Source organism: Panthera uncia, chromosome B1 (assembly GCF_023721935.1).
Source record: "Panthera uncia isolate 11264 chromosome B1, Puncia_PCG_1.0, whole genome shotgun sequence".
Taxonomy (NCBI): Eukaryota; Metazoa; Chordata; class Mammalia; order Carnivora; family Felidae; genus Panthera; species Panthera uncia.
In genome coordinates this window covers 197,248,416-197,271,609 of record NC_064811.1, presented here as the reverse complement: position 1 = coordinate 197,271,609, position 23,194 = coordinate 197,248,416, and the positions used below count along the sequence as shown (strand labels likewise).

Below are 23,194 nucleotides of genomic sequence, written 5' to 3'. Positions count from 1 at the left end.
TGATCATGGTGGGAAGCCGCATGGCACAGATGAGGAGGGAAAGTCAGGTCTCTTCCCCACCATCGCCTGGACAGCCTTTCCTTAAGCCCCGGCATTTAACACCATAAAGACGGTGTTTTTATGGTGTTAAAGGAGGGAGTAACTGACTTTGGGGAGGAAGTAACTGACTTTGAACCTAACAGGTTGACATATCACTGATCTTTAAGGGTGAATACATAAAATTTTCTGATTCACACACAACAGGGATCTGGGGGGGGGGGGGGGGGGAAGTAATTACAGTATAAATAAAATTACATCTTGTGCATCTGAAACCATGGGCTTGGAATTCAACCTCATAAACACGTTTTAGTTAACTTTGCAAAAAACACAATAATTCTTATCACGTGCAGGTCTCTCCGGGTTCCCCCCATCTCATCTTTCATTCTGCTCTCTCTTCCTCTTTTTCTTTACTGTTTTCTTTGACCATTAAAAATAACTGTTTGCCTCCCAAAATAGAATTTGTTCTTCCAGTGCTTCCTGGAGGAAAATGCTAAAAAGTTTACTTATGTTAAAATGAATTTGAAGGTATTCTCCTACCTTTACAAAGATGAGAAATGATACTTGATACATGGAAAGAAATTAGAGGAAAATTGTCAGGAGCAATTCTAATGTCCTTCAACACCTGGAGAATATTGAAACTCAAGTTCCAACCCTATGCAGAAAATCTCCCTGGTGCCTTAAACAGTGCCTGACCTGACACATCGTAGGCACTCGACAAGTACATGTTGACCGACTGAATCAAGAAAAGTCATTTTCCTGAGGCTATATATGTAAATTTATAAGTAAAATAGGACTGAGAAATAGTGCCAGCAAAGAAATGTATCTGGTCTTCACCCTTCTGGATCGGCCTTTATTATACCTTGCCTACGTTGGTTCAACAATTGCTGAGTCAACCTTTTGTGCCCCGGGCGCCACACACGTAAGGATGTAATGATGTGCTATTGTGGGCAAGAGACACCTCATCAAACAATTATTGAGAAATGAGTTAAATAAATCTACACTACTGTGGGAAAACAACACATTTTTCCTTTAGTGGAAACGTTACTGCCAGAAAGAGAAAGATCTACAGAATTAATTAATTACTTTATTTATTTTCGAATGAGTATATGTGTCCTAAATTGAACCCTCCGTACATTCATAGAAGGCCCTGCTGGTTTTAAAGTTGATGGTCCGTCCTGGGAATTGCAAACAGCCAGGTTTGTCCACAGTGGTATTTTCCAATTGCCATCCCAAAGGCCACGGAAGGTGTCACATTCCCTCCTGGCCCCGAATATTTCCTCCATAGACACACGAATTTGGTTTCATGTCCTTCACCCCTTCTGCTTTCTCTCTCTTTGATAAAGAACTTAGTTCTTTCACTGCTCCCTTGTATGTTTCATTTGAGAAACATTAGCCGAAAGCACACAAATCCAGAAGAAGTAAGGCTGGGCAATCGGGCCACCCAGAGAAGGCAGGGACCGAGAGCAGCACTTCCCGGGGGAGTGTTTTCACTAACCCTCTAATCAGACCCTAGCATGGTATATGGAGCTTATACTACCCCTGAAATAAATAGCTGTGGAATGATAGAGCAGGAGACAGAGATGTGAGTTCTGATCATCTCACAGGTGTCCATCAAGCCAATGCATCTGAAGGCTGTAGGGGTCCTGCTGAGGCTTTCCTCAGCAGCATAAGGAAGAAATCCCCCTCGGCTTCCAACTTGCAGGTACATCTTCGTGATCATTTGCCTCTATTTCAAAATAAGTTGTCTTAGATAAGCTCATGGATTCTCCAGTAGATGAATCCTTCCTCCAGTCAGAAAGGTCCTTTCATACCTAACTGGATGCTCCCATCAACTGAGAGATGTGGCCCTCATACAGGACACCGAGGGCCTACCAGGGCAACCATGCGAACTAAGCCAGCCACTTGTGCCTAAGACACCAGCAAAGTGCAGTTTGCACAGTGACCCAGACAATGCCATCATCAGAGAGACAAATGCACAGACGCTGTGAATATCAGAATGCCTTTTACTACCCTTTTGATTTTCACACATAATGTGTCATTTCTGGGTCATTTTTTTCTTTTTATAGAGACAGTTTTTAGACTCATCTTCTCAAACCTTAAGGCAATTTAGCACTACTAAAAATGCATTACAGAGTAGATGGATCTCTCTAGCCTGAGGAAAGAACAGAAACTAATATTTCGTATCATTTTTAGAGGCTGTATGTTAACAGCAGTGCAACAAAGACCCCTAACAACGATCAGCATAGAAGGCACTGCGAGGGGGTAAGCGATAATAATGCTGTGACACAGGCTTCAAATGACCAGCAGTCTTCACACTGTGACTAGCTTTCAGAGGCACAGCATTTAGAAACACGTGTGAATTCTCCCATGAGGAAATTTAATCTAAATCTTCCGAGTATTGTTGTAAGTTCGTGGGGATCTGCCGTTCGCCCAACAAGAGGACGTCTCACCTGACAAAGTAGAAGCATTAAATCCTCCTTTTCACCACCCACCCAGCTGTTTGCTCAGCGGCGGGAGGTCCTCTCCACTCTCACGAGCAAACATCCTTCATTAACCCTCCTCTTGTGATCTTGGGGTAACAAGCTTGATAACACCTAGAAATTCCAGGAAGCTCAGTGGTACCTGTATATTTACTTCTACACTTGCGTTTGCCCCTGGTTCCTGGTTTCCATTAGCCCTGGAATTCCTGCTCACAGGTCTTGCTTCTTTATTATGTTTCCTCAGAACATGATTCGATGGAGGCCACGACTGGGCAATATTTTTGCAGTGGGGAATCAAGTCGGCAACGTGACTTTTGCAGACATACAGATGTTGTTGAAGAAAAGCTACTGGGAGAGCCTCCTAATAATGAGTTTTCCTCCCGCTTTTTCACACAATCTTTGTGAAAGTACAAGTCCTTTTGAATGGTTACGCCCACATGCACCAGGTAGTCCCGTGGTTGTTGACCTTGTTAGCCCAATGAAACCACATGGGCACTTGTAACAATCCTCGTATTGAGGCGTCTACAGTGATCCAATTCACAACACTGAAAGCGGTTTCCAGGACATGGGGGCAGTGGGGGATGAGAAGGTACTTGTTCGTTTTGGAAGACGGACTAGTTCTGGAGATGGACGGTGGTGATGCGTGAACGATGACGTGAATGTGCTTAACGTCACTGGACTGCACAATTAGAAATGGTTAAGATGGTGAACCATATGCTATAGGTATTTTACCACAATTAAAGAGTTAAAAAGAAATCCTAATGCCCAGGCCATATTGCTGACCAGTTGAATCGGAACCACTGGGGGCAGTTAGAGCACGCCTGAGGATAGCAGCTCTCTCCCTACTGGAGATCAATGGATGCTAACTCTCCTTCCATTCTTTCCATGGAGGTATCTCTGGTGGAGGTATATTGGGCAAGGATGCGAGTGGTCAGAGATCCTGAAGAGTTTTTAAAAGGAACTGGAAACACTGGAGACCAGGAGAATGGCCCCAAATAAATGCACTGGTATAAGTACATAGTGTTCACTGCGTCAATATTGTCCTTGAACTTGGCAACTCTTTCGCGTATCAGTGCTGATGATCTCACATGCCTCCATCAGCCTTGAGGTTGTTGGTACTTCTGAGTAACACCACAGAAGTTTTGTAGAATCGCATTCTAGAAGAGACCGTGGCAAAACTAAGAGACACAGAGCTTTGCAGCTCCAACGGACTTCGGAAATCCTCAAGTCTTCTATTGCCACGCTCTCTTTTACAGATGGGGAAACCGATAAACAGAAGAAATTAACTGTATCATAGAAGGTCGTTTTAGAGAGCACTAGTATTCAGATTGTCCTTAAAAATCCGTTTATGTGCGTCAGGATACAATGGGCTAATACATGCTTCAGCTATCTTCTGCATTTTGAAAGTAACAAATTGAGGTATGCCTAAATAACCGTGATCTGTTGCCCCAGAAAACTACCGAAATGCATATTAATATTTTGATGAAAAAAAGTATTATTACAGATATTGGAAAGACTGTGGAAGAAAGAGGGAGAATGCTCCATGAGTTGTACTTGGTGGGTTCTTTATTGGAAGCGGTTTCAGCCAGATAAATGAGACCTGGAGCATTCACGGAGCACCCTTTTTCAGAGGCACATAATGGTCTCAAATAGTGTGGGCAGGAAAATACGGTTGTGCTATTTCTTTAAGTAGTTTTTGAAATATGGCCAATGCTCTTTGAAAGAAGAATCATCATTGGCAAATGTCGTTCATAGACTATAGTTTCTTAGTAACAGTATATACTTAGTAACAGTATACAGACAGTGAGATGCCTACATTCGGCAAATAGCATAGAAATCAGTGATGTCCCTCCAGTATTTTTCAAATTTTAAAAACGCTTTGGAGCACAACAGGCGATTTTGGTGCTACATATTCCAATACAGGATGCTGTTCACTGATACAGAGAACTAGAAGGAATACTCAGTCCCAGACTCTCTTCCTTCATTTGGTTTTCCAAGTTCAAGAGAATAGTAAAGAAATCATTACCAGATCTAAACAATGCTCTGATAATTAAGATAATGCTCAGTTTTCAAAAAATAAAAGATAATTCTATCACTGTCCCTTTAAGGACAGTGAGCACAACTGGATTATGTCATAAGGATGGGAAACTTTTTCAGCAAGAAACTTAGTTTATGTTTTTATATTTTCTTTTAGCTTCCATTATAGTTTCTAAAGTTTGCTTATTGGCAAAATCCTAAACATGGATTTAATTCTAAATTAAAAAATTTTACAGTGATTAACTTGATAATCTCAATAATAATGATTATACTTATATTTTCTTCTTGTTATTAAGATTAGCAACAGTGTACATAAACTATCCAGCAAATGCAGGCACTCAGTGTTTAACACAGACCCTAGAGGAAATAAAAATTAGCTATCTTCTTTGGAATAGTTCTATTCCTGAAAATCTACCTTTCAATCGAAATTCTGCATGCTGAATCAACATTCACCATTGCCTTAACAATGTGTAAATATGAGCATCTCTTTAGTATAAAAGGTATACACGAAAGCTCTAACAAGTATTTCCGAGCACTTGCCGTGACCCAAAGCCTGTGCTAGGCTCTGGGAATACTACAATAATGAAAAAAACCAAGTCCATTCTCAGAGCTTACATTCTTGGTGGGGGAGAGACAATGAACATGCATTATATATGCTAAAAATAAACCGTAAACAGACCCACATGTAATTGTGGGTGTTGGTCAGTGCTACAAAGTTAAAGTAAAAACCAAAGAAAGCACAGAGAGAGCAGGGGTGTGAATGAAAAGGTCCATTTCAGGGAATGTGGTCAGAAAGGGCCACAGGATTTGCAGAAAGCGTAGGATGGGTAAGATCCGGGTCATCTATGTCCACTGTGTAATCAAGTATCTCTGATGATACCAACGTGTCATGGAAAACATACAACAGAAACAAAAAAGAGCTGACGGGGAGAACTGTCACTGCACAGGACACCAAAATACTGCTTTATACATCACTTCCACTTTAAAGTAGAATTAAATTTCCCACTATAGCAAGTGAAAGAAAAATAGGAAGCAACAGAAGAACTCCAACAAAGCAAGAAAACAGGTGACTGTACAAGATGGAGGTAACCAAAGTTCCCAGACAGCCTCCACACTATTCTCTCTGTCCACAGCAAGATGTCAATTCACTAATACCCTTGACTACCACCACAGTAACACCTGCAGTGGCTGACAATTTGCCTGGTTTTCCCTCGTTCCTCCGTCATTTAAACAATGGCCTAGGGGCTGGGGCACCTGGGTGACTCGGTTGGTTGAGCATTCAACTTTGGCTCAGGGCATGATCTCACGGTTCGTGGGTTCAAGCCCCACGTTGGGCTTTGTGCTGGCAACGTGCAGCCTGCTTGGGATTCTCTGTCTCCCTCTCTCCATTGCTCCTGTACTCTCTCACAAAAATAAATAAACATTTTTTTAAATGCCCTAGGGGCACCTGGGTGGCTCAGTCACTTGAGCGTCTGACTCTTGACTTCTGCTCAGGTCATGATTTCACGGTTGTGGGATCGAGCCCTGCATAGAGCTCTGTGCTGGGCATGGAGCCTGCTTGGGATTCTCTTTCTTCCTCCCTCTGCCCCTCCCCCTACTCAAACATGATTGAAAAATGACTCAATGAAAGGACATGTATGGGGGGAGGGGGAAATAGGTGATGGGGGTTAAGGAGTGCAGTTATGATGAGCACCAGGTGATGGACGGAATTACTGAAACATCTGCCCAGCTCAAGATTTCATGGGCCATGAGTTTGAGCCCCACTTCGGGCTCCACACTGAATTTACTTTTCCCCTTCTTTTCTTTCTCTCTCCCTCCCTCTCTGCCCCTCCCGTGCTTATGATCTCTCTCTCTCTCTCTCAAAATAAATGTATACACTTTATATAAAAAAAGAACTGTTGAGTTACTGCATTGTTGCACACCTGAAACTAATATAACACTGTATGCCAATTATACTGTAATTAAAATTAATAAAATTAATAAAAACTGAGTCCATGAGAGAACTTAATCAATAGCAATTCTTGAGGAAAAGAATGCCAAATTTGTTTCTTGGTTTATATCCTGGTCATGCAATTCTTTATATTTTCATGTAACAAAAGGCAGGTGGCTCTGATGTCACTGAAACTGACCTACAGTGGGGAAGTACTAAAGCTATAAAGAGAATTACTAGTGGTAAGAACACCAAAAAGAGAGGAGGGAGAGCAGCTGGGTGGCTCAGTCAGTTAAGCATCTGATTTTGGCTCAGGTCATGATCTCACGGTTCGTGAGTTCGAGCCCCACATTGGGGTCTGTGCTGACAGTTCAGAGCCTGGAGCCTGTTTTGGACTCTCTGTCTCCCTCTGTCTCTGCCCCTCCCCCACTCATGCTCTGTCTGTCTGTCTCTCTCTCAGAAATAAACATTTAAAAAATTTTTAAAAAACCCTTTAAAAAAGAGAGAGAATTACTGATGTGTTACAAGAAAAGGAAGAGGGGCTGAATGTGGAAAGTACTAGAAATAAACAGCAGTTTATCAAGAGACTTAGGTAATGGATTTTGTTCCGCTTCTCATCGATTATGTAATTTTCTTTTATGCACCCCGGTTTCTCCTTTCACTGGGTGACACATAATTCCACTTGACGCCCCTTGACTCCACAGAGTGTCTGAACGTGAGATCTGTTGAGAAATGGGCGACGACGTAAGAGCAGATGGTGTTAACTTGAACAGTGCTCCATAATCACCAACCATACAAATGAAGTGTTTACTTTTAAGTCACAACCATCACTCTTCCAATACCCAAATTCCCTTTGTGAGCACAGGTCATGTTTTAATCAAAGTCTGACCAACGGTGGCTAACTTGGTGGGTTCGCAGGGTACGAATTAGGCTATGACTGCATACCCCTAGGGACGTCTTATTAGCATCACCTTATTCCAATTCAATATAAAAACGTATCTCCCATACGTGGGGCACAGTAATAAATAAAATCAATAAATCCTGTGTTGTCCTCTTTCCTTTAGGGCCTCATAATCCAACATGATGGGAGCATAAATTTAATGTGACAGAAACATAAATATGCGACATGAAAAACTCTGCTGAAGAAGTTGAAACAATGGGTTGAAGCGAAGTGAGAGCAAAGACCCCTTATCCTACAAATAGAAGACAACTGTGCGGTTGGGCAAAGGCAGACTGAAAAATACCCTGTCCTACAAAGAATGAATCCTCGGGAGAACCATGGGGCATGTCAGTGTCCCCCAGTTCTGCGTCTTCAAGCTCCTCGAGTTTCTTTATTAGCCTGCTCTAATCTGCCTGTGAGACGTCTGTCACCTGAGGAAAGTTTTCACGGTGGCTTAGGTGTGGTAGCAGGGAAAACCATATTTGGTTAAGAATAGGGCTAAGAATTGCAGGGTAGCAGTGGCCATGCTGGAGAGGAGGGACTTTTAGGATGGGTACTACAGGTTGCGTAAATTTAGGATCTTTATCAAACGGGTTTCTGCCACAGAGGTGAGTTACAGTCACACTTACGGAAGAAAAGGAAGGAGAGCCACGGAAGAGAATGGAAGCCCATGTTTTATGGAAATCCGGGGGTCCCTACATGCAATGTCAGCATCTATTACATGCGATTAAGAATTTTATAAAGAAGAGATCTGAGGGTTGGAAATAATACACACAAAGAACCTATACTATAACATGGAGCAACAATATAAAGTATAATATTTATATTTATTTTGTGTATAATCTTTATACGACTGACACAGAACGTATAACATGTGGCTATATAATATTTGCATATAAAACACAATATTTGCACAATGTTTATAAAGAACCTAGTAACCCAGCAGTGTGTAGCATGTGTGGTTAGTCTAAGTGGATCCTTTATGCAAAATTACAACATGACATTCACTCTTATCAGTTAGAACACAGATTCCCTTGTGCTGAGTGTAGGGTAACCCCATGTTAAGGTGTAAGGCTTGGAATGGTGAGCTCAAGGTTAGGTGTGAACCACATCTTGACTCCTCATATGGCTAACTAGTGGTGTCCACACCCCGCACACCCCTATCCGGCGGTCCTGCATGACAGGTGTGAAGATATTTAGTCAATGTGATTTTCCTCATTACAGATCTTTGGCACCAAGAGAGGCTTTGGAGTCAAGAAGATCTGGTTTCCAGTCCCAGCTATGACCATGACTAGTTATAGCATCGTGGCATGTTAACATTCTGAATTTCAATAGCCATATTTGCAAAAGTTGGGATAACGGTATCTGTCTGCACCTACAGTATCTATCCTACCAGCATAGGAAATAGATGTCCGTATCCGTCCACAAACTCTCCAACCCTCCTCCAGCTCCATCCTTTACAAACTGATATATGAATTTTTCTATCAATCTACTCATAAATATTCCGTTCTAATGAATTCACTCTGTCTCTTAGAGAGTGGTCAAGGGTGGAAAAAAATATCAGAAAATTGTCCCCCAAATAGTTTGAATTCAAATAAGGAAAGTTCAAATTTTAGGCTTCAATTATTTATAATTCTTCATATATAATACTGGAGTTAATATTTAGATTGTCTATGGAAAAAAAAGATTTCCATAGAAACAAAAATAATAGTATAAATAAAATCAGATGAGGAGTATTTTACCAACCTAATATAGTGAACATTTTTTAAACAGAAAAAGCCCCAAATTATATATAATTACAGTGGTAACTACAAATGAATTCATCCACTCATCTTGACAATGTTGGTCATTAGATTGGATTATATGTTAGTCATTAGTTTTGATTACATGAATTTAGAAAGAACTGAATTGCTTTTCATTAAAAACAGTCTCCAAAAGAATTTAAACAATCAAGAACAGCCTCCTTCTTTTTAAAACACCAGCATTTATAGTCAGCTTATTATATGCTGAGCCTAGGACATATCACCTCACTTAATGGTCATGAGGTATGTTTACATGGCCATGGTCTTACAGCCTGCATATGAACACACATGGATTCTACCGTTGCCTGGGTGGAGGCAGTCGATGAAATAAAGACTTGGTACATCGGATGCCCAGGGTCACTACACAGTCCTAAACCACCAGTAGGGATGGCAATGACTTTTAATTTAGTTACAACGCAGCAAATAACTGAATAGCATGTTTCTTTGTTCATATATCCTTCCTCCACATGACTCTAACAATTATTTTTAGGCTGAATTGACGCAACTTCCATATGTAGTGTACCTCGTTTCAAGGTGTGGCCCACAGATCCCTCGGGTGGGTAGTGAGACCTTTTCAGAGGGTATGATATTTTTATATTAGACTGTTTTTATAATAATACTAAAAGATGTATGCTTTTTCCCCATGGGTTGCTATGTCCACTGATGGTAAAAGAGCAATGGTGAGCAAACCCAATAGTGACCTAACACAAATGGAAGCCATAGCATCAGGCACGAGACTGAGAAGACTGAGGAGGAGGACGAGGACGAGGACAAGGACCAGGACGAGGAGGGGGGGGGAGGAAAAGGAAGGCCAGCATCACTTAAGAAAGTCCTTGATGAAGCAGGAAAAATGATTACTTTTGATAAATCTTGATCACTGAATACCTATGCATCTGTGGTACATACTGAAGCCTTACATGATCTCGAGGAAAAACTCATTGAAATTGTTTGAATTGTGAGCTGAATCAACTGCTTTATTTTCATGAAACTTATTTGAAAAAATAACTAATAAGCTATTATTGATAGCATTTGAGTATTCGTCAAACATGTTATTTACAGCTCCTTTTTTAAAATTTAAATTCAATTTAGTTAATGTAGAGTGTAGTGCTGGTTTCAGGAGGAGAATTTAGTGATTCATCACTTACATACAATACCCAGTGCTCATCCTGACAAATGCCCTCCTTATGGCCCATCACCCATTTAGCCCATCCCCCAGATGCAAACTGGTGCAGCCACTCTGGAAAATGGTATGGAGGTTCCTCAAAAAGTTAAAAATAGAACTATCCTTTGAACCATTGATTGCATTACTAGGTATTTATTCAAAGGATACAAACATGCTGATTCAAAGGGGCACATGGACCCCAATGTTTACAGCAGCATTATCAACAACAGCCAAACTACAGAGCCCAAGTGTCCATCGACTGAGGAGTGGATACAGAAGTAGTGTGTGTGTGTCTGTGTGTGTGTGTGTGTGTGTGTATACATATATACATGTACATGTACATATACATGCCCTGATAAATGGTATTTTCTTAAATGTTGGCTGCAACTTGGAATATGGAATCATAACAATAAACATTTTATACGTCTTTATCTTAAAAGCCATTGATCTAGCTATCAGAGGGAGGGAGGGAGGGAGACACAGAATCTGAAGAGGGAGAGAGGGAGACACAGAATCCAAAGCATGTATATACACGTGTCCACACACACACACACACACACACACACACACACACTGGAATATTTCTCAGTGATCAAAAAGAATGAAATCTTGGTATTTGCAACTACATGGATGGAACTAGAACATATTATGCTAAGTAAATCAGTCAGAGAAAGACAAGTATGATTTCACTCACATGTGTATTTTAAGAGACAAAACAGATGAACATAGGGAAATGAAAGGAAAAATAAAATAACATAAAAACAGAGAAGGAGGCTAACCCATAAGAGACGCTTCAATATATAGAACAAACTGAGGGCTACTGAATGAGCCTTTTATTTAAGAAAAATAATTTACAAAATTTGTCACCAATGATAAAATTCAAGTGGTCTAGGGGCGCCTGGGTGGCGCAGTCGGCTAAGCGTCCGACTTCAGCCAGGTCACGATCTCGCGGTCCGTGAGTTCGAGCCCCGCGTCAGGCTCTGGGCTGATGGCTCAGAGCCTGGAGCCTGTTTCCGATTCTGTGTCTCCCTCTCTCTCTGCCCCTCCCCCGTTCATGCTCTGTCTCTCTCTGTGCCAAAAATAAATAAAAAACGTTGAAAAAAAAAATTAAAAAAAAAAAAAAGAAAAATAATTTACAAAATTTGTCACCAATGATAAAATTCAAGTGGTCTAATAGAAATTAGAAATTCTGAAAATTTGTATGTGCCATCATGACCTTGACAGCTTCCCAATGCTTAAATATTTTTCCAATAAGATATAGAGAGATATTAAAATATGCAATGTTTTTGACATTGTGTAGTGAAATGTATCAACATTCGGAAGAACTCAAAACTCAAAGAATCATGATTTGTCAAATGGCCAATGCATGATGGTACAAAATCATGGATGAATAAAACATTTCAATATGATAGCTAGATCAGTGGCTTTTAAGACAAAGATGTATAAAATGTTTATTGTTATGATTCCGTATTCCAAGTTGCAGCCAACATTTAAGAAAATACCATTTATCAGGGCACCTGGGTGGCTCAGTCGTTAAGCATCTGACTTTGGTTCAGGTCATGATCTCACAGTATGTGGGTTCCAGCCCCGCGTCAGGCTCCGTGGTGACAGTGCAGACGGAGCCTGCTTGGGATTCTCTCTCTCTCTCCCTCTCCCTCTGTCCTTTCCCTGCTCACACTGTCTCTGTCTCTCTCAAAATAAATAAACTTAAAAAAAATTTTTTAAAGAAAATATCCTTTATCAATTTTTATAGTATCACCTATTATGTATGTCTATGTATCTTATTAGAAAGATATTTAAGCATTGGAAAACTGTCAAACTCATGGTGGCACATACGAGAAACAGACTCTTAACTGTAGAGAACAAACTGAAGGTTACTGGACGGAAGCATGGGGGAACGGGTTATACAGGTGAAGGGGATGAAGGAGGGCACTTGTGATGAGTGCTGGGTGTTGTCTGGAAGAGATGAATTACTAATTCTACACCTGAAGCAAATATTATACTGTATGTTAACTAACTAGAACTGGAATAAAAACTTGGAGGAAAACAATAAATATTCATTTGTTATTTTTTTTTAATTTTTTTAACGTTTATTTATTACTTTCAAGAGACAGAGACAGAGCATGAGCGGGGGAGGGGCAGAGAGAGAGAGGGAGACACAGAATCCAAAGCAGGCTCCAGGCTCTGTGCTGTCAGCACAGAGTCTAAGGCGGGGCTCGAACCCACGAACTGTGAGATCGTGACCTGAGCCGAAGTCGGACGTTTAACCGACTGAGCCACCCAGGTGCCCCAAATATCCATTTATTTTTCAACCATATGTGAGGCAGGATTTTTAAAAATATGTTAGCTAAAACAACATAGTGGAACATATTAAACGCAGAAGCAGGAGTATGAACGCATATATAGTGTCACCGTACTCACAAATGTCAGGAGAAGGCTGGAGTGACTAGGATAGACCAAGGCAAAGTGTATTTCAGAGCAAAAAATACTATCCAAGATAAAGAGGGACACTTCCTAACATCAAAGGTATGCATTCATTAAAAAGACAACAGACACATACGTAACTAATAACACAGCTTCCAAAGACATGTAGCAAAAACCGATGAAACTGTAAGAAATAGACAAACCCACAATCATAGCAGGAGATTTCAACATATTTCTCTCAACAACAGAACAAGTGGCCAGAAAGTCAGTGAGGATACAAAAGACTTGACCAATGCTGTCATCCAACTTGATCTAACCGACCTTCAGGGAACATTTCACCCTACTATGGCAGAACATACACTCTTTCCAGTGCACATAAAATGCTTACCAAGATGGAGCATATTCTAGGACAGAAAACAATTCTTGGTCAATTTAAAAGGATTTAAGTCATACAAAGTATGTTCTCTGACCACAAAGAACCTGGGGAAATCCCTAGATATTTGGAAACTAAATAGAACACTTTTATATAACCCATGGATTACACAAGTAATCACAAGGGAAAATAGGAAGTATTCTGAACTGCATGAAAAGGAAAACATGCTATTTATACATGATACAGTTAAATCCATTCTTGGAGTAGAATTTAAAGCACTGAACACCCACATTAGAAAAGAAAAAGGAATCTTAAATCACAGCTTCAATCTTAAGAAACTTCACAATGAAGAGCATATAAATCCCACTGTAATCAGAAGAGTGAAAATAATAAAAGACCAGAGCAGAATTCAATGGAATATGAAACAAATAAAACCAATAGAGAAACATCAGTGACACCAAATGTAGATTTTTTTTTTTTTTTTACAAGATCAATAACACTGACATATCACGAGTCAAGTGGGTCTGGTAAAATAGAAAACACAAATTACCAAGGTCAGGAATTGCAATTCTGCCACCACTACTCATTTAAAGGACAATGAGAAAATATTATGAATAACTTTATGAAAATAAATTTGACAACCTGGATAAAAATCTGAAAAATACGCTGAAAGATGCAAACTATCAAAGCTACTTACTTAAGCAGAGTAAGAACCTGAACAGGTTTGTATGTAGAAAAAAAGTTGTACTGTAATTTAAAAACTTTTTGTTAGGAAATTGCACCTCCAGATGACTTCACTGATAAATCTCTCAAAAACTGAAGAAAGAAATGTTATCAACTCTACACAAATTCTTTCAGGATATTCCAGAGCACAGAATATTCCCTAACTAATTTGATGAGACCAGCATTACTCTGATAGCAAAATCAAGAAATTACAAGAAAAGACCATAGGCTAATATCTCTCATGAGCATACATGCAAAAATCTAAAACAAAATTAGCAAATCAAAGCCAACAGTATATAAAAAGGATGATACATCACGACCAAATTAATTTATCCCAGAATGCAAGAAAAATCAGTCAATGTAATTAATCATATTAAAAACTAAACAGAAAACATCATCTCAATAGATCTAGAAAAAGCTTTTGAGAAAATCTATATCCATTCATGATAAAAACCTACAACAAACTACAAATAGAAGGACGCTTTTTCAGCATGATAAAAATAATCTATAAAAACCTTACAGCTAGTATCACTCAATGATGAAAACCAGAATACCTTCCACCAAAGATCAAGAATAAAGCAAGAATGAGGATGCCTGGCTGGGGGAGAGCATGTGACTCTTGATCTCAAGGTCATGAGTTGGAGCCCCATGATGGGGGTAGAGATTACTAAAAATAAATAAAACATTAAAAACTGAATGAAGCAGGAAAGGCTTACCATTTATATTCAACCTCATAAGATAGGTCCTGGCCAGTTCTTTCAGGCAAGGAAAAGAAACAAAATTCATTCACATTAGAAAGAAAAACTGAAAACTGTTTATTTGTAGTTGTGAGCATCATCTAGAGATCTAGTCCTCTGAAGTGTAGAAAAAGCTACTATAACCGGATTATCACAGTTTTTTAATTTTTTTTTAAAGTTTATTTATTTTTGAGACAGAGAGACAGAGCATGAGCGGGGGAGGGGCAGAGAGAGAGGGAGACACAGAATCTGAAACAGGCTCCAGGCTCTGAGCTGTTAGCACAGGGTCCGACGCAGGGCTCGAACTCACGGACCGTGAGATCGTGACCTGAGCCGAAGTCGGATGCTTAACTGACTGAGCCACCCAGGTGCCCCTGGACTATCACAGTTTTGCGCACGCGCGCGCACACACACACGTCCATAGATGGCAAAAATATTTACATTTGTATTTAGTCCTATAGGAAATTTACTCTTTCAAATCCCTTTCTGTGCTGTTATATTATTCGATTGCCATGAACTTGGAGACATGGAAACAATATAGAGATTCCCCAGGAAAGTCAGGATTTGAAAGCGTGAATGTCTCATCTGAGATACGGTAACTCCTTTCCTTCCTTCACTGGCTGTCCCGAAGACACACATAACCCCAGGGGCTAATGTTTACCCCAACGTTGAACCTCTTCTTCAGAAATAAGGCTGTTGTAAGAATGAGCAGAGTAAATACCAGCACATTCATCTAAGGTGCTCATAAAAGGCTCCATTGCTGTGCTTGTGCTGAACCCGATACTGGCCCTGGATGTCTCTGAGCTCCTTGTCAACTTTTGGAGGTTAAGAAATCTCTCTGGGGTGCCTGGGTGGCTCAGTCGGTTGAGCGTCCGACTTCGGCGCAAGTCACGATCTCATAGTTCGTGAGTTCGAGCCCCACGTCGGGCTCTGTGCTGACAGCTCGGAGCCTGGAGCCTGCTTCGGATCCTGTGTCTCCCTCTCTCTCTGCCCCTCCCCCATTCATGCTCTGTCTCTCTGTGTCTCAAAAATAAATAAAAATTTTAAAAAAATTAAAAAAGAAAAGAAGTTTCTCTAGTTCCTTTTACCATAGCATACAATTTGAACCTGGCATTGTCAGACAGCATTTAACTCATCATGTTTTAAAACAGAGCTATTCCAAAACAGACCAAGGAAGTTCCCAGATCCCTGCAAAGATTTTCAGGGATGACAGAGTGCTGGATGGACAATCTCCCTCACACGCAAGGGGCACTTGAATAATACCGCGAGTGCCCGTGGGCCAGGCACCATTTCAGTCACTGAGGAAGCCGGAGTGAATACAATACCATCCCTGCACTGGAGAAGCGTGAGCTGGATGGGGAAAACGGACACGTGAACAATAATGAAGAAGAATCGTGGGAGAGCGTGTACAGTTCTCTGGGAGTGAGGCAAGGAGAGCATTTTTTCCAGGGTGAAATGGGGAAGGGGCAAGTGGAGGAGGTCACTTTTGAGATAAGGAAGGAAATCAAAACATAAAAAGCTCTATGGATTCCAGCAAGAATGTGTACATTTCGTGTATCTGCTTGCTTTGCAAAAGACAGAATTCCGGGTGCCTTCGGCTGACTGCTATTTTATCTGCTGGTGGAAGCCAGCACCTGTCTCTGTCAGAGAACCCACTGAGAGTGCTCACAAATACCCACAACCAAGCTGTGCTCTGGAGAACTTCCTTGAGCCAAAAGAAGGAACCCAATAATGGGCAGCCAGGGAGGGTGGGTACCGGAGGGGGAGCCAGCTGGTCGATGTGACCCGTCCCCTGAGAGTCCCTGTGGGTTCGGACTGAAGCTCCTCAGCAGCGAGAACCAGCCTGCGTCTGAGCTTTTCACTCTGCCCGTCTTGTTCCCCCCATTGCCCTTCTCCAAAGAGCACTTTTCCAAACAAAAAAAAAATCACTTGAAGAAGAATCCTGTCTCAGGCTCTGCTTCAAAGGAACTTGAACTGAAACACCAGCTCCCCTAGCTACACTCAAACTTGGTATCTTTAACCTGTAAACCACACCATCTCCCATCCACTGCAAACAAGGCGGACACCGCTAGGAAGTCAAATGCATTTTGTTATCGTGTGTATTTTCTTTGTTTCCTTTTCATGGAAAAAAAGTATATGTGTCTATAATTACACCAACTTTATTACAGCCAGCCTGTAGACAATTTTATTCTTTCTCTAACCTTTTCAAAATTACTATCGCTACTTGTCTTTTTCACTCATATGTGGAATTTAGGAAACGAAAGAAACAGACAAAAAAAGAGACTCTTAGAAACCGAGAGAGCTGTCGGTTACCAGAATGGAGGCGGGGGAGTGAGGGGTGAGACACACAAAGGGGTCAAGAATCCACTCATCTTGACGAGTACTGAGGAATGTGTAACATCAGTGAACTAGTATACTGCACACTTGAAACTAATACAACACTCTTGTTAACTATACATCAGTAAATGATTAAAATTACATAAAATTTCCCCAAATGGCCATTGCTACTCCAGCTTCACTGAGGAATATTCCTTCTTCCTTCTCTAGTGGCACAGAGACTGTTTCAGTTTCCTCTTACTGTGGTAGCCCAAGCTCTCTACATGTATCTTTATTGTTTCCCTGTCAAAAATGGTGAAATTTTAAGGGAGGAAAGCACTTTTCCCAACCCCCTGTATTCTTTATTTTGAAGCTTACTCCCAGTATGTGTATCCATCTTGTAAACTGGCAAACATTTCTGGAACTAATGGAAAGGAATTCAAAAATGCAAAGAAATGATATTGTAATCATTATAAATATAAATGGCACTATAATTATAATACACTATTACAATCACCACTACATTAATAATGTCACAACTGGAAAGTAGTCTCTAGCTCATCACGATCCTAGTAAAGTGAATCATAACATCTTCTGAAATAAATTGCATTGACTGCCACTTACATTCATTATTCTAAAAATTGAATGAAATAATTATGAGGCTATAGTTAAATTTTTGCCCCATCTATTTTTTTAAACATTAACCAAAATGCATTAGAATAGGAGATGGTAATTAATGAAAAACCGGAAAAAAAAAAAACCCTTGAGACAAATTTTGATTATATTCATTTAGGGTTAAATATTTAATACTTGCTCATATAGTGAAAGGCATCAACTCTACACCACGTGGAAGTTTTAAACACAGTCTGTCTTAGATCTTTACACAGTATGCCTTACATATAAGAGCCCCGTAATAATTGAGAAGTTGTATCTTTAAATCAAAAGGACATCAGAGTTAAGGACAACAAGTTGAAATTATATATATTTTAGAAAATCACATGCTTTTCAAATAACTTCTGTATCTCCTACCTGAAGTCGGAACCTGCTCTTCTTCCATTTTCCGGAATCCCGGGATCTGGACACATGTCAGAGACCAACGCAACGCCTCCTTGACTCACTATAATAGAGAGAAACATTCTTGTAAATTTGGTTAGCTGTTGGAGAAATCCTCAGAGAATAAATTTATGTTAGGCAGGCTTGGTTCTTAGATCATGACTTTAAAAATGCAATTTATTTTAGAATTAAGACATGTTAGATATATTAAAATACATCTTTATTTTTATGTCTGAAAAATCAAGACTTCTCATCCAGTGAAAGGATGCCAACATTCTTTAGTCTGAGCCCTTCTTCTATTGACGTGGTCAAAATTTAATTTTAAAAAATACATTTTCTCCTTATGTTCAACTTTACAATAGGTCACAACTAACAGCATGATGGGACAGAAAAGAACAGAATGGTAAAATGCCACAGTTTATACAGAAGACCCACAGATGAAGACACTAATTATTTGTTAATGCCCAGATGAGACATAATTTAAATAAAATTACCTATTATGTTTTAAACACTGAACATGTTTATCACTGGACTAAAAAAAACGAGTATCATTCTTCTTTTACAAACATGCTGATATATTTCCTGAATGTGTTCCATGAGGAGCCTTCCTCCTACGGGGATGTTGTACAATCACAGAAGGGTTTTTAAAGGACGCGCTTGCTTATTGGATAGAGTAGCTGCCACTCCAACACCCACCCCACCCTATCTAAGTTGTCTAATCCAGCCGAGGCAATTCCTTCCTTCTTTCCAGAAATTAGCTCAACAGGGGGCTTGTGACTCAATTCTGTTCAGTGAGACATGAGGGAAAGTCTGGAGCTGTGCCACTGGGAAGACATTCCAGTGAGCCAACAAAGACCACCTCTGTTTTTATTCTGGATCTTTCTGTGTCTGGATTTCGAATGTGGAATTGTTGGTGCCATATTGCTATGTTCCAAGAATGGAGGGTATATCATAAATGGAGAATATATATATACCAAGTACCTGGACCCTTGATATCATAGTTGAGACAGAAAATTTGCCAACTCAGGAACGTACCCTACCTTAACATCCTATTGGGTAACTCGTGTTTCCTACAGTTTAAACCCATTTAAATAGATTGTTTCATAACCTATCTATATCTATATCTATATCTATATCTATATCTATCTATAATATATATGTCCAGATCATATTTATATATTTATAATACATATAAAATATTAACTATATATAATAGATTTATATATATTTTTTTCTCCACATATATTTTAAATGATTCCATGAGAAAAAATATATCTAGGTAGATACTGAAATCCTTAAGAATAGTATTAAAACTGTGCATAAAAAATGACAATAATCACAGCAAGATTCAGTTTTCATTGCTAAGTTAGAATGAAATTGCAATATGGACGTAATCCCTCATTAAGTACAAATCTTACTAAAATATGTTAAATAAATTTATTCTTAGGAAGCACTTCATCATTCCAAAATAATCTTCATTTCTTACAGGTTTTAATTGAGACTTTTATATCATCTAATACTCATTTTGCAGTGGGGTGTGAGAAATGGACTCACCTCTGAAATTTTCTTTCGTATTTAAATATTTGTTTTTCTCACTATCATTTAAAAATTATCCAGCAAGAAGGGCAGTGGCATCGGTAAGATGGTGGAACAGGAAGCTGCAGGCCCTCACCCCAGCATGGAAACATCAAATAAAAACTACAGACGAAATAAAATAACTTTGTAGGAACTCTGGATACCAGTCAGAAGTCAACAGCAGTCAAGCAAACGCCCAATGAGGAAAAGCCACATCCATGAGGGCAGGAGAATTCTTGAGGGTTTAACATGCCTTGCTTCACACCTTCCTTCCTGACCTCATTCCTGGTTCCCTCGCCGAGGGTGGAGAAGCAAAAACAAGCTTGTTTGCAAATTCTGGCCTGTGGGCTGCATGAGAGACCGGTTTTTGTCTCGCCTGCCTTGGAGCTCATATGGGGAAAGGCAGCCAGAAGCCACGGAAGGCGCTGGTGGACTGCTGCATTTGTAAAGTGCAAAGGGGCTGCAGCCGTGCAGGTATCTGGGGCCAAGAAGTTACAACGGAACATCTAAGATCCTGGGAAGGAGCTGGAGTGAGGCTCTTTGGGGTAGTAACATATCAGAAAGCAGCTGGATGGGGGTCTGGAAAAGCATACGCACAGACCCAGACGGCACACATTCCCAGAAGAGACCTGAGAAGACCTTAAGTCTTCATGCCAGGCTAATCCTATGGCTCAGGGGCCCACTAATTTATAAAGGTCTTCCACACCATTCTGCAAAAACTGGGAGAGGAAACTGTTTATTTCAGGTGAACATTTTTTCACAAAGATCACAAGTCATACAAAAACAGAAAGATGTGCCCAATTCAAAGGAATGAAATTAATCTCCAGAAACAGTCCCTGAAGAAACACACGCATCAGGCTTACCAGACGAAGACTATAACACAACTGTCTTAAACATGAATTTGAATAATGTCTGAATGCTTCTCACATTTGAGTAAAGATGCAAATATACAAATCCAAGGAGCTAAACACACTCCAAGTAGGATAAAGTCAATGCAACCCACAATGAGACACATACTCAAACTGTCAAGAGACAAAAACAACAAATCTTGAAAGCAGAAAGAGAAAAGCACCCCATCACAAATAAGATCCCCAACAAAACCATCAGGCTTCTCAGCAGAAACCCCGTGGGACAAAAGACATTAGGTGAAATATTTAAGGGCTGAAAGAAAAGCTCATGTTAACTGAAAATTCTCTACCCTGCAAAACCTTCCCCCACAATAAAGGGAAAATTAAGGCATAAACAGACCAAAAGAAAAGCAAACTAAAAAAGCAGAGAGAATTCATTACTAATAGATCGGCCCTATAAGAAACATTAAATGGAGTCCTTCAAATTGAAATGAAAGGGCACTAGACAATAACTCAAAACAAGATGAAAACACAAAAGTTCTCTTGTAAAAGGAATTATAGACAGAAATCTTTTTTAAAAACTCTATTATGTAATTTTGGTTTGAAACTCCATTTTTAAAATTTTCTACATGATTTAAAAGACAAAAGCAGGATCCACATGAGAATGAAAACATACCTAACAGAAGACCACGGGGGGAGGGGAAGGGAAAAAAAAAAAAAAGAGAGGGAGGGAGGCCAACCATAAGAGACTCTTAAAGACTGAGAATAAACTGAGGGTTGATGAGGGGTAGGAGAGAGGGGAGGGTGGGTGATGGGCATTGAGGAGGGCACCTGCTGGGATGAGCACTGGGTGTTGTATGGAAACCAATTTGACAATAAATTTCATATTTAAAAAAAACAAAAGCATAAAAATATTGCAAGTCTGTGTTAATAGATACACAATAAATAGAGATACAATCTGTGACATCAATAGCATAAAGTGGTGGTGAGGGCAGAGTGAAGGAACACAGTTTTGTATGTGGTTGAAGTTAAGTTGGTATCATTCTAAGACAGATTGTCATAATTTTGGGATCTTACGTGTAATCTTCATGGCAACCTCAAAGAAAGTACCTATGGAATATGCACAACAGGAACTGAGATTGGGACCCTAATAGGTCACTACCAAACATCAACTAAACCAAAGGAAGATAGTAATAGGAGAAATGAGGGACAAAAAAAAGGCTGTAGGGCATGCAGGAAACAAATAAAAACGGTCAAAATAAGTGCCTTCCAATCAGTACTTTCTTTTGTTTTTATTTTTGAGAGAGAGAGAGAGAGAGAACACAAGCGAAGGAGGGGCAGAGAGAGAGAGAGAGACAGAGAGAGAGACAGAATGCGAAGCAGGCTCCAGGCTCCAAGCTGTCATCACAGAGCCTGACCTGGGGCTCAAACTCACAAACCATGAGATCATGACCTGAGCTGAAGTCGGATGCTTAACTGACTGAGCCACCCGGGCATCCCTCAATCAGTACTTTCTTTATGTGTAATCAGCTACATGTTTTGGCTGAATTGTGTTCCCTTAAAATTCACAAGTTGAAGCCCTACCCCCAGTCTTTTAAGAATGTGGCTGCATTTGGAGAGAGGGTTTTTGAAGAGGTAAGTTACAATAAGGTCATTAGGGTGGCCCTATTACAGTATGAGTGGTGACCCCATAAGTAGAGGATTAGGACACAGACACCCACAGAGGGATGACCTTGCAAAGACACAGGGAGAACACAGCCATCTACAAGTCAAGGAAAGGACCCTCGGAAGAACCGCCCCACCAACACCTTCATCTTGAACGTCTAGCCTCCAGAACGGTGAGGAAATCCATTTCTGTTGGTTTAGTCACTCAATTTGTGGCACTCTTTTAAGGCAGCTCTAGCTGACTAATATATTCCCCATCAAAAGACACAGATTGGCAGAATGGATAAACCAAAACAAACCAGGATACAACTATATGCTGTCTACGAGAGATTCACTTTACATCCAAGGACACACAGCAGCTGGGAGTGAAGAGTTGTCTAATTCACAAGGCCAGGAGGTAGAACAGTGGTTTTCCAAAGCTCCAGGAGAACGGCCTGGGGAATTATTCTTTCACATGTACAGAGTTTCAGTAGGGAAGATGAAATTCTGGAGGTCTGGTGATCTGGAGATCATCATGGTGGTGATGGATGGACAACAATGCGAATGTACGCAATGCCACAAAACTGTACACCTAAAAATGGTTAAAATGGTAAATTTTATGTTCTGTGTATCTTACCACTGGGTGTGTATGTGTGTGTATTCCAGCAAGTTATAAATCTGTGACCTATTAGCACATCGACTTCTATCAGTCTGACAGTTCTAGAGTAGTCCCCTTTATCCACATTTCACTTTCTATGGTTCCCGTTACCCGGGTCAACCATGGTCCAGAAGCAGATGATCTAAAGCCTCAAGCTATGTCACAACACCTGTGACACTCGCCTCATTTCATCTGATTGGATAGGCATTTTATCATCTTCACATCATTACAAGAACGGTAAATACAGGACAGTAAGATATTTTGGGGGAGGGAGGGAGGGAGGGAGGGAGACATTCACATAGCTTTTATTACAGTATATTGTTATAATTGTTCTATTTTATCAGTAGTAATTGTTGTTAGTCTATTACTGTGCCTAATTTATAAAATTAGACTTTACCATTGCTATGTATGTTTAGGACGTAATGTAGCATATATGGCGTTTGGCACTGATCA

The 23,194-nt window shown here is 40.1% G+C and overlaps 1 protein-coding gene across 1 annotated transcript in view; it reads right to left on the bottom strand.

Moving 5' to 3' along the window:
- Positions 1-23,194, bottom strand: part of CSMD1 (CUB and Sushi multiple domains 1) — a 1,037,384-nt gene that overhangs the window by 565,590 nt on the left and 448,600 nt on the right. The window contains exon 6 of the mRNA XM_049630105.1: positions 17,993-18,080. Within this exon, the coding sequence (XP_049486062.1) occupies positions 17,993-18,080 (88 nt within the window). The remainder of the gene's footprint in view (positions 1-17,992; positions 18,081-23,194) is intronic.